Source organism: Mus pahari, chromosome 19 (assembly GCF_900095145.1).
Source record: "Mus pahari chromosome 19, PAHARI_EIJ_v1.1, whole genome shotgun sequence".
Taxonomy (NCBI): domain Eukaryota; kingdom Metazoa; phylum Chordata; class Mammalia; order Rodentia; family Muridae; genus Mus; species Mus pahari.
In genome coordinates, this window is record NC_034608.1 from 53,224,055 (window position 1) to 53,237,761 (window position 13,707).

Here is a 13,707-nt window from a genome sequence, read left to right on the forward strand (position 1 = left end):
CTCTCTCTCTGCCTAGCTTTTGAAACTGACAAGAGAAATTCTTCCTTTGCCTTTCCACAGTGGATCAGGTCTACTTGCTTCTGGACTCTGGGTTGGTTTGATTTGGTTTGGATTTGGTTCCTGGAACTGTAGACCAGGCTGGTCTGGCACTCACAGATCCACCTACCTCAGCCTCCTGAGTGCTGAGATTAAAGGCGTGCACCACCACAAGCCTGGGGCTTTCAGACTCTTACAGAACACTCATATCACAGGCCCATAAGTTCTTGTCTGCTTTTAGCGTAGAACTGGAATGTTTGAGCCTCTTGACTTTGTGACATTTACAACAGCCACGGAGGCTGTGAGTCAGAAGAGACAAGGTCTCTCCATTCAAGCTGAAGTTGTGTGAAATGAGAATTAGCGTCAGCCTCACTGGTCGAAAGAAACCATTGGGTAATAAATACATTTATCTCTAGCAGGAGCTCGCTGGTGAAGTAGTACCCATTTTCCTGGTGGTTGCATCTGTGGTGCGGCCTGAGTTGAGGAAAAAAAATCATTCCAGAGCCTGCTACCACCTTGGTTTATGTAAATTTGCTAGGAATTTATCAAGGTCGGTGGCCAAAGTTAGAGATCTATCTGCTGACTGGGTTTAATAGCAAAAGAAACATTTATGTTATATAAGAATATAAGGCCTGGTGGTGGCACAGGCCTTTAATCCTAACACTCGGGAGGTAGAAGCAGGCTGGTCTCCAAGTTCAAGGCCAGCCTGGTCTACAGTGCTAGTTCCAGACAGTCAAGGCTATGCAGAGAAACCCTGTCTCAGCCAAAAAGTATAGTATTTTGCCTGGCCCCGCAAAAGAGTATAGTTCAGAACTGTTACATTTTTAAAGTAGGAATTTATCTAAGTTTTAAAGTAACAAAATGGTATTTTGATATCATTGTAAGCCTTTTCCACTTTATACCTTTATTAGATCTCATCTCTCTCCTAGCACATCTGTTATGACATTTTGTCTGATGGCACAGCTTGTTAAGCGGAGAGTTTCTGTGTAGAATGCCAAAGCCAGCTCAGCGGTTGTTTGGACGGTGCTTGGATCTGGAGGAACAAATGCAAAACCGTTAGGTCGGATCTGTTGTGGAGAATGGATGCGTGGTTCTGATGGGACATCATTGGCTCAATGGCCAGAGGACCCTTGTGGCTGCCTTTAAATATACACACCTAAAGCTGAGGAGGGTGGGGCAGGCCCGCAGTCCTAGCCCTTAGGAAGAGGAGGCAGGAGCATCAGGAGGGCTAAGGAACCCGCAGCAATGCGCTAATCCGGGCCAGCCTAGTCTCTAAGAGACGCGGACTCAGAGCAACTACAAAATAACAAATAAAAACGGACTTCATGCCATATTAAGATCATTTCCATCTTTGACTTAACAGTGATTCGACAGACAGAGGTGAGGGTTTTCTGTTTCATGGAAGCCACCAGCATCAGCAACAGAACAGAGCAGAGCACTCTAACCATGCAGTGGACATAGAGCCCCACCCAATACAAGAGCCAGAACCTCATTATTTTATAGCTAGGAAGTCAGAACCAGAGGGATGTCACCAAATACTGTGGCTTTAATAGGCTTGATTTTCTCCACAATAATGCCAGTAAGTTAAAAAAAAAACAAACAAACATACATACATAGGTGTGGATGGGTGGGGTTATGCTTATATACATGCTCTGCCAACCATTGGATAGATATTTGATAGAAACAATGCACTGGGTACAATTTCAGTTACTGAAGAACCAGAAATAACTGCCCAGGCCCTTTCTTCACAGGGCACATGGCTAGTCCCACACACGCAATAAGGGCTGTGAGGAAAGTAAGCCAGGAAGGGGGCGGGGATGGGTAGGAAGGCCTGCCAAGGAGAGAGACAGGAAGATTACACTGCAGTTAGAGTGACTGGCAGTCTGACCTCCAGCCAGGACTGGCTTTACTCTCCGACAATCTCCAACCAAAAATACGACAAAAAAAAAAAAAAAAAAAGAGGTTGTTTTCAGAGATCTGCAAAAACGTACTCACAACTGTCTACCTAAATTTAATGTGTGCTTTATTAGACAGGCTTATTAGATCTCTAGGTCTTAAATCCATAGGTTCAGTCCAATACATTATATAAGTAATTTGTCCCAGCATCGTATACGCCCCCAGCCCGTCAAGAACCGAGATGGTAATTCTGTCCCAGATGTCGATGAGGCACAGAGGTTTGTTCCAGAGGAAAGTAGACCTGTTTAAATACTTCCAGTATCCCAGGCTACCCTGCCAGCAAAGGAGCTCCATCTTAATCAGTTTACTTTAAACTCTCCGATGAATGTATTTCGTTACAGTCATGTAGCGTTTTAAGGTATGTCTTTGGTAAGCTCATCCATATCTATGCTTAAATAGCAAACAATGCAGAGAGGTCTGCAGCCAGGAGCCTCTCTCATCTTGACACCTCGTCTTGTGTTCACTGCCACTTTGAACAATTTTTTTTCCAGTCGTTAAGAATCAAAGTGTCGGCAGAGGCAGGGCGGATTTCTGAGTTCGAGGCCAGCCTGGTCTACAAAGTGAGTTCCAGGACAGCCAGGGCTANACAGAGAAACCCTGTCTCGAAAAACAAAAAAAAACAAACAAAAAGAAAGAAAGAAAGAAAGAAAGAAAGAAAGAAAGAAAGAAAGAAAGAAAGAAAGAAAGAAAGAAAGAAAATGTCATAAAATTCAGTTGTCTACACTTTTGTACTTGAAGTCTTTCAAGTCAGAACTGTTAGCGTACCTCCGTTTTTAAAGCTGCTCTCTATATTTTTTTTTTTCATTGTTAGCCACCAGTTAAATCTTTCTCTTGCCAGTGTATAATTAGGCTGTTTTGTTAGAAAATTAAAGAGGGATCCTGAGACACACACAGGGGAGATTTTGATTTACGTGTCTTATCTGGGAGACGAATTCTTAAAAGATGTAAAAATGGGTGTGATAAAATTTGGATGCATTTCAAGTAATCATCCTCAATTCGTCCCCCCCCCCCAAAAAAAAGCCAGCTTGCTTTTCTACCCACAGCACATGAAAAGTGATTTGAATGAGGCTTTGGTTTAACTACCTAAGAAGAAAATGCTCACTGGTGTGTGTCCCAGCACGGGGTTGAAAGGTCCCAAGCTCAGAGGCCCGGCTGGGCTGTTGGCTAGCAGAGGAGGCCCCAGGGACCTGTCTTCCAATTTGAGAACCTGCACCTCCCCCCCACCCCCACCCCCCACGCAAACCACACCGTGGCCTTGATTGTTGCTTTCCCGGGATGATCGAGTGGTCTGGAGAGATTCCTCACCAATGCCACATCTTCCATCCGGCTGCAAAATGCTAATAGCATGCTTCCACTCCGAGCCACATTTATCTTCCTGGAAAAGCAAGGCTTCCTTTTAAAAGAGTATTTCGCTCAGCCTCTTTCTTTTTCCATGTGATACTGAGCCGCTCCAGATTCTGGAACCAAAGGAGAAGTCACGCAGCTTCTCTTGGAAAACTGTGCAGCCGGAGAATGCCTAAGCCCCCCGCCTTCCTATCTGTTGGCAGAAACCTCCCAGACTGCCTCTTCCGGCAAGGCACAGTGCCTACACGGGTGGTTTGGCTGTCCTTTCCTCATCTCTAATGAGAGAATCAGACTTCTCTAGAGTCTGGGCCGAGTATTCTACGTGTGATTTGTTTCTAATGCCTTACACTTAGTAGGTGCTTAATTAAGAACTACTAACCAAAGAGCAGGTGGATCTTTGTAGCCCTTTGCTCAGCTAAATTAGGTTGGCAAGTGTCAATCCATAGTATATTGCAAGTTTACACACACACACACACACACACACACACACACACACAATGTATTGGCTTTGCTTTACTGATAATTGGGGCAGTGGCTAACATAAAGGTGTAGAACTTGAAGATCTCAGGAGGAACGGTGCCTTCTGTCTCCATGCTTGCTCCAGCCTGGCTACAGGCAGATAATGGTACACAGAAGAGCTGGACAATGCTCACTCAATGTGGCTCAAAACAGGGCTGACCACTTCCTCTGTGAGCCTGGCTCTCCCGGCTGAAGAGACAGTGGAAGTACCTATTAAACCCCAGCAAGAAGAGAAGACTCTATCATAAGGTAGGCCTCGTGCTACCACAATTTGAACTTTCGCCCTCCGTTCTGAGGAGAGAGCAACCTGTTTTCCCCCTAACCCTTGAAATACAGACTTTGCTTTCTAAATATAAAGATAGCAAATTATTATACACTCTCCCATCCTCCCCCACCTTTGTGAGATTCACCCAGCATGCCGCAGGTGACACTTTCCTCCAGAGGAGCTTTCTCTTGTCAGAAGTACAGGCACTAAAGGGATTCTGGGTATTCATCTCTGAGTATACTATTTGTGGGAGTGAAGACTGGAAGGAACGCTTGGGAAGTGGCATTTGGAACCCTCTGTCTTAGTTCACACACAGCATTACTCAGCTGGGAATTTAGCTCAATGTTAGAGAGCTTGCCTAGTGCCCACAAAATTTTCCCAGCATCCCCTGCTCTTTATTGTAAGCCAGAATCTGGAGACTTCGGTCCAAAACCAGCAGACAGCCTGGATGTGGCAGAATTAGTTTTGTGTGCCATTGAATTTGAGTCTTTCTGTCCATTGGCCAAAGCCATTCATGTTTTCTTTTTAGGTAGATTTTGCCTGACAGATGGTTCACCTGTGAACCATGAAAGCGTTTCAGTTGTCAGGGCATATTTGTCCTCTTCTGGGTTTGGTGAGCACAGCAGCTGCCGTGAATAGTGACTTAGGTAACACAACATCCAAAGGCTCTTTGCCCAGAGCAGTGTTGAAGAAATGGTTCTCCAAGAAAGAATCAAGAACTTGTCAGGGTCAGTCCCCTCTCATCCTGGAGTGACAGCTAGAAAAATCAGTTCCATGTAGAAGGTCACATCTGAACATCCATTTCAAAGTAACCCGAGTATGTCCATCCCGGAGATATTATAAGGCCCTGAGGTGTCTGTAGCTCACTGTGGGGCCTTCTCACCAACTGTGGTTCCCATACCTGCTTGCACAGATAGAGGCATGTGCGCATGTGTGCACATTCGTGTAAAGGCCAGAGAACAACCTCAAGTATCCTCCATGTTTTGTTGCTGGTGATGGCTTTAAGGTTTAAGGAACAGTCTCATTAATCTGAAACTGACCACATGGCCTAGAAGGGCAAGCCCTCAGAAATCTGCCCGTCTCCCCTCCTCAACACTAGTGGTGGAATTGCAAACGTTTCTGTTGACATGGGTTCTGGGGCTCAAACTCGGGTCTCTTTATCACTTAAGCTCTCTCTCCAGGCCCATTTTTCTTTCAAAAGTACAAAAATCTTTATGTGTGTATATAATGCCCAGTTGGATACAGGAAGTCTACACTTGAAGGGAGTTAACCTATCTCTGATCAGTTTTGTGCATCTTCAGGCTTTTCCCTCTGCTGGGCCAGGACGTGATTCAGGAGCAATTCTGCGGTGCCCCCTTGTTAGCTGGAGTAACCTAGCACACATTCACATCGCCTACGATGTTAAACATATTTGACCAGCCTACATGCCAATCCTTGGTGCCATACATGACTCAGAATGCCTAGTACTTACCAGATTCGCCCAAGCAGCTATAGCATCTAGATCCAGTCAAAACTGTCCACCACCTTAGTACCTACAGGATTGTCATGGGGGCACAGTACAGGGTCTAGGGGTAGTCTTTCTCTCGGGTGCCTGAACACTGCTTCTGAGCAGGGTCTATAACTGACATCCTGATGCTTCTCGGAGATCTAGGGAATACATGTGAGAGGGACTTATTTTTAAAGAGTCCCTCAATGGAGGGACTGATCAGAAAGTTGACCAGTCTCCAGTGGAGGAACTAGAGTTGGAGAGAGGCATGATGGGAACAAATTAGCCACCTGCCTAGAGATGACACAGGGGTTTCTGCGATGGCTGTCAGACAAAAAGAATGTTCAGAAAGGTTGAAATGGAGAGTTGCTAAAATTACAGATTTTAATGGTAGAATTTCAATGTAGGCTTTTTTTTTTTTTTTTTTTGGAGGAAATCCAGCTGAATATAACTAGTTTATTCCTGCCCTTTTTTGCCCTCAGTTCCTAGTAGAAGCATAAAGGGGCATGGTGGTGACATCCAGAGAGTTGACACTAAAGGTGAGGACAGACCCCGTCAAGCTTAGGAAATCAGAACAAGGCTTATAAAGAACAGACAAGCCAAGACACGGACTGGTTAGCAGCTCCACTGGCGCCTCAGTGAGGGAGGGAAAGCAACCTTGACTCTGGGCACGCTGCCTCTGACCCCAAAGGTACTAGCTCAGGCACGAGCCAGGTCTTCAGACGTCACTCCACCCCCAACCCTCATTTAACAGCCTTTGCACTAGTGATAATACATGGGCTGGTTTCTGGTACCCAGAAAGCAATGTGATGAGGAAATGGATGTATCTAAAGCACTTGCCTTCTTGCTCCTGAACATAGGGACTCGATAGCAGAGGCCTGGACTTGGGGAGCCTCGGAGGCAGGTGGCCTTGCCCCTGACTTTTTTTAGCCAGGGCATGAGGAAGCAAAACCCCTCCTTCCTCCACTTCTGCTAGAATATAGAGGAAATGAATCACCTGTAAACTCTGTCCCCATTACCAACCCAGTCAGTGGGAGCAGAGCCACCTCCCTGGGGAGCATGAGACAGGACACAGGAGGACTGGAGGTTTGTAGAGCCTGCTAAGATCAGCGTCCAGTGTAGTCCCCCTGCCTTACACTAGCTGGTTCTGGAACACTGCCTGCTCTGACTGTGAGGGAAGACTTCCTAGACATGGGAAGCCTGCTGGTCCCCACTGCTTTTTATTAACCCAAGCCTCCTGGGAGGAACATAGGTCATTCACTTAGCCTTGCTGCCAGGAACACCCACCACACACACATCCTCACTGAGCCTCCCTGCCTTTAGCTAAGCAGAGCCGGTCCGGAAGGACAGCTGCCTTGATCCTGATCACCTGTGATAAACCAGGAAGCAAGAGCTGAAGTCACTGCAGGCTGGAAGAGGGCAAGGAGGACAGTGTGCCACAACCCCCACCCCCATGCCTACTGTTTATTTGGCTCCTTTTTATCTTGAGATAGGGCCTCATTGTAGCCCAAGCTAGCCTAGAACTTCATATGTGGCTGAAGATGGTTTTGAATTTCTGGTCCTTCTGATTTCTAAAATTTCTACAGACCTGCCTTTCTCTAACATCACAAAGGTATTTGTAAAAGCCCAAAGAACTACATTCTAACACATACGGGAACTATACACTAACACATAGGGAGATTTGGACTGGAGAGAAGGCACAGTCGCAAAAGTGTTTGCCCTGCTATACAGGCATGAAGACATGAGGTCCAGAACCCATGTTACACACACACACACACACACACACACACACACACACACACCCGTATGTGCTGACATCATCTGTAATCCCAGTGTTGGAGAGTGTATCTCTGTCTCTGGTTTGGCCAGCTTACTAGCCTAATGGGTGAGCATCCCGCCAGTTAAGAGACCCTTTCTGAAAAAGCAGAGTAAATGACACATGAGAAATGACATCCATGGTGAACCTTGCTTCCAAATCCATGCACACATGTGTATCCTTGCACATGCACATACAAACACATACACACGTCACGGAAACAGAGACATAAAAGATGGGTAGGAAGCATGTTCTTTTACTCTAGTAAATGATGCTTTCTTAAACCTGACTTTTTAAAAAAATAAGTGGACTCAAGCTATGTGAAAAAAAAAAAAAATGCTCTTCCAGCATTTTTCTCGAAGCCTTAGAATCACCCCAGTGTCTAGTTAAAAAACGATGATGACCTATGATAAAATATTACGACACTGCTATTTCAGAGGATGAAGTAGATTAAATCTCTCCAGGATGTGAAAGAAAAGCAGCATTCCAAAGAATGATTTGCCCCCATGCATGCAGATTTATTTGGGCCATCAGGACTATGCATGAGAGATTGCTGGCCAAGAGACTTCTGAGCTGTCCTTAGTGCTAAGGGAGGGGCGCAGGGAGACTTCACCGACAGTATGTACCACCCATGCACTTTGCAGTTTGTTTGCTGTGTATATGCCATGTAAAGAAATAGAAAAGAAGTACGATAAAATTAATTGCTTTAACCAGTTCCAAAATAATAATCCCGCAGCACCCGAACCAGGGGCATTGACCTCCTGCCTGATGATTTCTGCTTTCTTTTCCTAGGTCCATCATATGAACCCTCCCACTCACCCACCATCAGCGGGAAAAAGCTCTTCGCTCCTGTCCCTTTTCCGTCAGGCTCCACAGAGGATGTGTCCCCTGGTGGTGGTCCTGCGCAGCCTCCTCCTCTGCCCCAGAAAAAGATAGTGAGCCGTGCCGCCTCTTCCCCCGACGGCTTCTTCTGGACCCAAGGTTCCCCTAAGCCACGGACGGCAAGTCCCAAGCTGAACCTAAGCCACTCAGAAACCAATGTTTGTGCCCATGACGAGCCTCCTTTTAACTCTTCCTTGAACTCTGGAAACCGTTCCCACCATGTCTTCTCCTCTTCTGAGCCTTTGGAGAAAGCTTTCAAAGGCAACGCTCCCTGGGCCCCAGCTCTGGGGCTGGCAAACAGCAAAGGCGGCTGTGGGAGCCCCGGTCTCCAGTGCAGAGCGGCCACCTCCACGTCGTCATCCCAGCTCAGTGTGTCTAGCCAGGCCTCCTCCAGCAGCACCCAACTTCAGCTGCACAGCCTGCTGAGTAGCATCAGCAGCAAGGAGGGTACCTATGCCAAGCTTGGGGGCCTCTACACACAGTCCCTGGCCCGCCTAGTCACCAAGTGTGAAGACCTCTTCATGGGTGGCCAGAAAAAGGAACTACGCTTCAATGAGAATAACTGGTCACTCTTCAAGCTGACATGTAACAAGCCTTGCTGTGACTCGGGGGATGCAATTTACTACTGCGCCACCTGCTCTGAGGACCCAGGCAGCATCTATGCCGTGAAAGTAGGTACCACTCTCCTTCCGTTCGATGGTCTGGCTGGCTGGTTCTTCCCACCTCTCTTAAGTTTTGGAAGCAGGCTAGTTAGCAAGCTTGCCTTTATACTTGGTACTTGGTGATCTCACTCTCTGTCTGGCCCAGGGAAGTAGGACCGTGAAATTGCTAGCATGAGTCTGAGATATGGTCTGTGCGCTCTTAGGCTTGTGGTCCAGGTTGCCATGGGAAACAGCTTAGTGCAGCAGAGTTCGTTCGAGTATTCAGCAGGTTTTTGTACTCTCTGTTGGGTATTTCACAAAGATAGGAAGAAGGTGTGAACATGAGCTTCCTTGAAGAGCTTATAATCCAGTAGAGGAAATGGAGAGTTAAGGTCCCTGCTCATCAAGTGATGGAAGCAAGAGCATTAGACCCAGACACTGTCCAGACAGTGTAAGCAATAGTAATCATTTGCTCAGTATTTGCTCTTACCATTAGATTCTTGGCTGGTGGATCTATGCCACTGCCGTGAATTTTACTTGAGATTTTTCTTTGAAGGAACTTGTGATACAACCAGACAAGATGGTTGAGAGCCCTGATGAGTATGTCCAAGGGACCTGTGTAGACTTAGAGGCCACCCTTCTATCAAGAGGGTACAGGGGCAGCTAATAGGGTGGTCTGTGTAGTTAACAGATATCAAGATCACAGAAGACTTGCATCAGGTTATGGCCAAGAGAGGAGGCACTGGTAATGAGAAAATACTGCCAGACTTGGTGATCCCAGCTACAGAGCTGCCTGGGCTGTATACACAGTGAGCTCAGGCCCCTTCTGGATAAGTAGGCAAGACTCTTGTCTTACAAAGGAAGTGTGGGGGTTGGGTTGGAGCTCCGTAGTAAATCACTTGCTTGGCCTATGTGAGGCCCTTGCTTTCATCACCAATGCCACAGGAAATGAAGAGAGCGGAGGGAGAGAAGGAGAGGAAGAAGGCAATTGTCCCAAGAGAGCTTCTAAAGTATTAGTCCTTCCTGGCCACATCAGGTCTGAATCCAGAAGCTGCCTTCTGGATAAGCTAAATTTTGTGTCCCTTCCCCAGTTGAAGTCCAAAGATATAAAGGACTCATTCTTTTTCTGTTGGGATGTCTGTATCCAACACATTGGCTTCTTGACTTCTACTGAAGCCACACCCTAAAATGCCCGTTATTTGACTTGCGAGTATGGCAAGTTGGAAATGCATTGAACTCTCTACCTAACCTCCGGCCCAGCCAGTAGCTCAACCATCCTGGGGTCTCCCTCGTTTGCTGTTGTGATTACAAGTGTTTCTTACTGCCCCTGTGTGAAATTGAGGGCCATCTGGGGGAAGAAGGTGATTGAAAAATTATCTGAACATGATGAACTGAACACCCAGGTCACCGTGTGAGAGGAGAGGGCAGACAAGAGTTTAGATGCTCCGGGAACGTGAGAACTTGGTGTGTGACTCGCCTGCCAGTCATCTTCTCCTTGTTTCTGTCATGTGCTCTCTCCTTGCCTCCTGGTGCTAAACCTGGAGGTCTCAGGCAATCTTGAAGGAACATAATCCAAAGAAAGTGATGGGATTACATGGTAAGAACCAAGAGGAGGGCCCAGCATGGAGATCAAACCTTGAGCAAAGACTCTTTCCCAATCTATTAATTATTGTGCCCAGTAGCTTGGAATCTAGAGCCAATTTTCCCCAATACATGACACATAGGCTTTCCCAGAGGATGATAGAAGCGGGCACTACTCCTTATTACATTAGGAGTTTCCATCAGGAGAAAAACTTGAAGATAAGCTTTCTTCTCCAATGAAGAGGGTCCCAGAGGATTCCTAGTTGACTTTCCTGGAAAAGCGACATTCCACTGAACCATGGGGGGGCAAAAAAAAAAAACGATGTTTGGAGAACAGCATCAAATACTCGTGAAGCGATACTGTAATTAGAAAAGGCGTTGTAAATGTGCCTGGTCTGGCAATGGGGGGAGGGAGGGGAGCTGTGAGCCTCACTCAGCACGGCACGTGCAGCTGCTCCACTTCATTAGCACTGGAGTCTAGACGGAATACAGTCATCTGAGAGCCCACAGGAGGGGGAGCTGGGCTCCTTCCCAGCCGCCTGTGTGTCCCTGGGCTCTGTTCGGCTATGCATGTTAAGCAGAGACCCGGCACTAAAATCAAGTGCAGTGTTGCTTCTGAATCCCAGCGAACAATAGCAGACGGGCACCTGCTTGTGCCTGGCTCTGGGATCTCCCATCACAGGCTCATTGACTTACAACATCCAGGCATAAACTGACATCGGCTCCACGAGTATGTGGCAGAAAGAGGGGGAAAAAATCACTAGTTCTTGTGGGCTTAGAAGCTCATTCTCAGCCACGTAGGGCCGCAGTTCATAATTATGGGACCTGTGCTGATGGAGCCTTTGGGCCTTTCTCCTTACTCACTCATCAACTGGAACTCTCGAAGCTTAAGACAACACAAAAGTTTGCACAAAGTCTGAAATTTTAGCCGAGCCCAAAGTCTTTGGAAAGTTCCGGAGCTAAAGCCAAGGGCAGGGTCCCCCGAAATTGAGATGGGTAACTGAGGAGGGAGATAGAGGTGAAGATCATTGCCTGCATTCCTCATTCTTCATCTCAACTGGAGAGGGATCTTCATGTCCCACCCAGGCCTGGGAGGGAGCTGGGTGGCTGTTCCTGGGGCAACGCTCTCCAGTGAAGGGGGTGACTGTGCCTTGGGGTCTTTCTGAAGACCCAGCTCACTGATTTTGTAATGCATCCAGCTCAGTTACTATTTACCCAGCTCCTTCCTTTGCAGCTCTGTGCAAAATGCCAATGGCTCCGTCGGGGCTCTGGGCCCCTGTGTTTGTTGGGCCTGGAGCCTTTCATAGCTAGAAGGAAAGACAACCATGGAAACCCTTCCCAGGCCCTGCCAGGGCCTGGCTCAGACTCAGTCAGAGGTTGTAGAGAACTTGCAAACCAGTTGTGGATAGCTGTGAGCCACCACCAAATGGCTACAGGGCAAGAATAGTCACCATAGCAACCTTGTCACTGCAGACTCACCATGGGCCAGACCCAAAGCCATACCTGCCTCGTTTCAGCTAAGCCCTGGGAGCCACCATAGCCCCAGTCAGAGCACAGAGAAAACAGAGCATAGGATGAAGGCCACCGACCATCAGCATTATTTTCTCCATATTTGTAACATAATCTGCCCACTGACACGTATTTGTAGCCCACAAATCAATACTCAGAACGTTTTCCTATCCTTTGTGGACATGCACAAGGCAAGAAAACCTGGAGATGGCCTGGTGCATGATTCCAGCTGATGGAGAATCAGGGCATGTTCTGCATATGCTTTCTGCTCCAACCAATTTTATCATTATTATTATTATTATTATCATCATTATCATTATTATTTTATTTAGTATATGCAGAGCCTCTCTTTTTCAGATTTTTGTACTTTTCATTGTGGGTGTTGTCTGTGAGTTTGGTGTTTAACACCCTCTATACTCAAGGTGTAGTGCTCAAGGACTGTTAGTGTTCATAAGCTGGGAGCTGGGGTGAGCCTTACATAGAAAATACAGGTTACAGTATGTTAGCTCTGAGTTCAGTGTCAGCAATGTAGATTAAATAAGGCTTTCTAAGCAGAGTGCAGACAAGGCAAAGTCATACAGACATCAGTTATTGAAAGATATGTAACCAGGATCACAGGAACCTTGCCCTACATTTACTGGAGCCTGGTCCCATATATGCTAGCTCCATATTTGAAGCTCCTTTATAGATATTTCAGATAAGAATCTCCTGTAACTTGTTGAAGGTTGCTGAGTTGATATTTAAAACCGCGGTCTGCTCTTTCCTAGAGCCTATACATTTGACTTAAAGAACTCTTCTCAGGTTACTGGTCCAGTAAATAGTTTCAACCTCTTAGACCATCTACTGCTTTGAGCTCTGTGGGGTGTAAGGAGCTATTTTGTGAAAGTCCCATAATCAACATGGTGCCCCATACATGTGAGGCTCCAGTGTGTGTGTGTGTGTNTGTGTGTGTGTGTGTGTGTGTGCTGTGAATAAAGAGATCCCAGCAACAATCCTCCACTTGTCCACTGAGGCCTTGACAGGCAGTGACTGGTCTGCACGTGAATATTTATAGGCAAGGCTTTTGTGAGGACGCATCTCCACGATTTTCCTTTCATTTCAAAGTGTTCCAAGCCAAAGAGTTGCCTCAGCCAGTGAAAACGTTTGCTGTACAAACACGACAACATGCGTTGGAGCCCCAGAATCCACCATGGAGGGAGAGAACGGATTTGGGGAAGTCGTCCTTGGATACCCCCACCTCCACCTCCACCTCCACACTCTCACATCTCACACACAAATATCATTGCCATAATAAATAATGTTGAACTAAAATAAATAAACAAACAAATGAATAAAAGGATTCCAGAGGAATGGAGACCTTGAGGCAAGGCACCCAAATTCCAAATCAGCTTTATTAATGTAACAAGAAGCGATTTCTGGGGCAGATAGACTGTTTTGAAATTTCAATTCTGCCTCCAAAATAGAGAAATGTCTGCATTAACATGTTACCCACTCCTTGGTTAGCTTTACAAAAACATAATATTTTTTCAAAGGTTGACTGCATTCTTCAGTGCAGAATTCCATCCAATGAGGTTTATACAGCTGCAACAGAAATAAATGCCTGTGAATAGGATATTGCCCAAAAGTCAGTCTCTCTCTCTCTCTCTCTCTCTCTCTCTCTCTCTCTCTCTCT

The 13,707-nt window shown here is 46.5% G+C and overlaps 1 protein-coding gene across 1 annotated transcript in view; it reads left to right on the forward strand.

Annotated features, from left to right (window-relative positions):
* The window catches only part of Prag1 (PEAK1 related, kinase-activating pseudokinase 1), a 57,071-nt gene that overhangs the window by 40,523 nt on the left and 2,841 nt on the right, over positions 1 to 13,707 (forward strand). Inside the window, exon 5 of the mRNA XM_021219437.2 lies at positions 8,215 to 8,975. Within this exon, the coding sequence (XP_021075096.1) occupies positions 8,215 to 8,975 (761 nt within the window). The remainder of the gene's footprint in view (positions 1 to 8,214; positions 8,976 to 13,707) is intronic.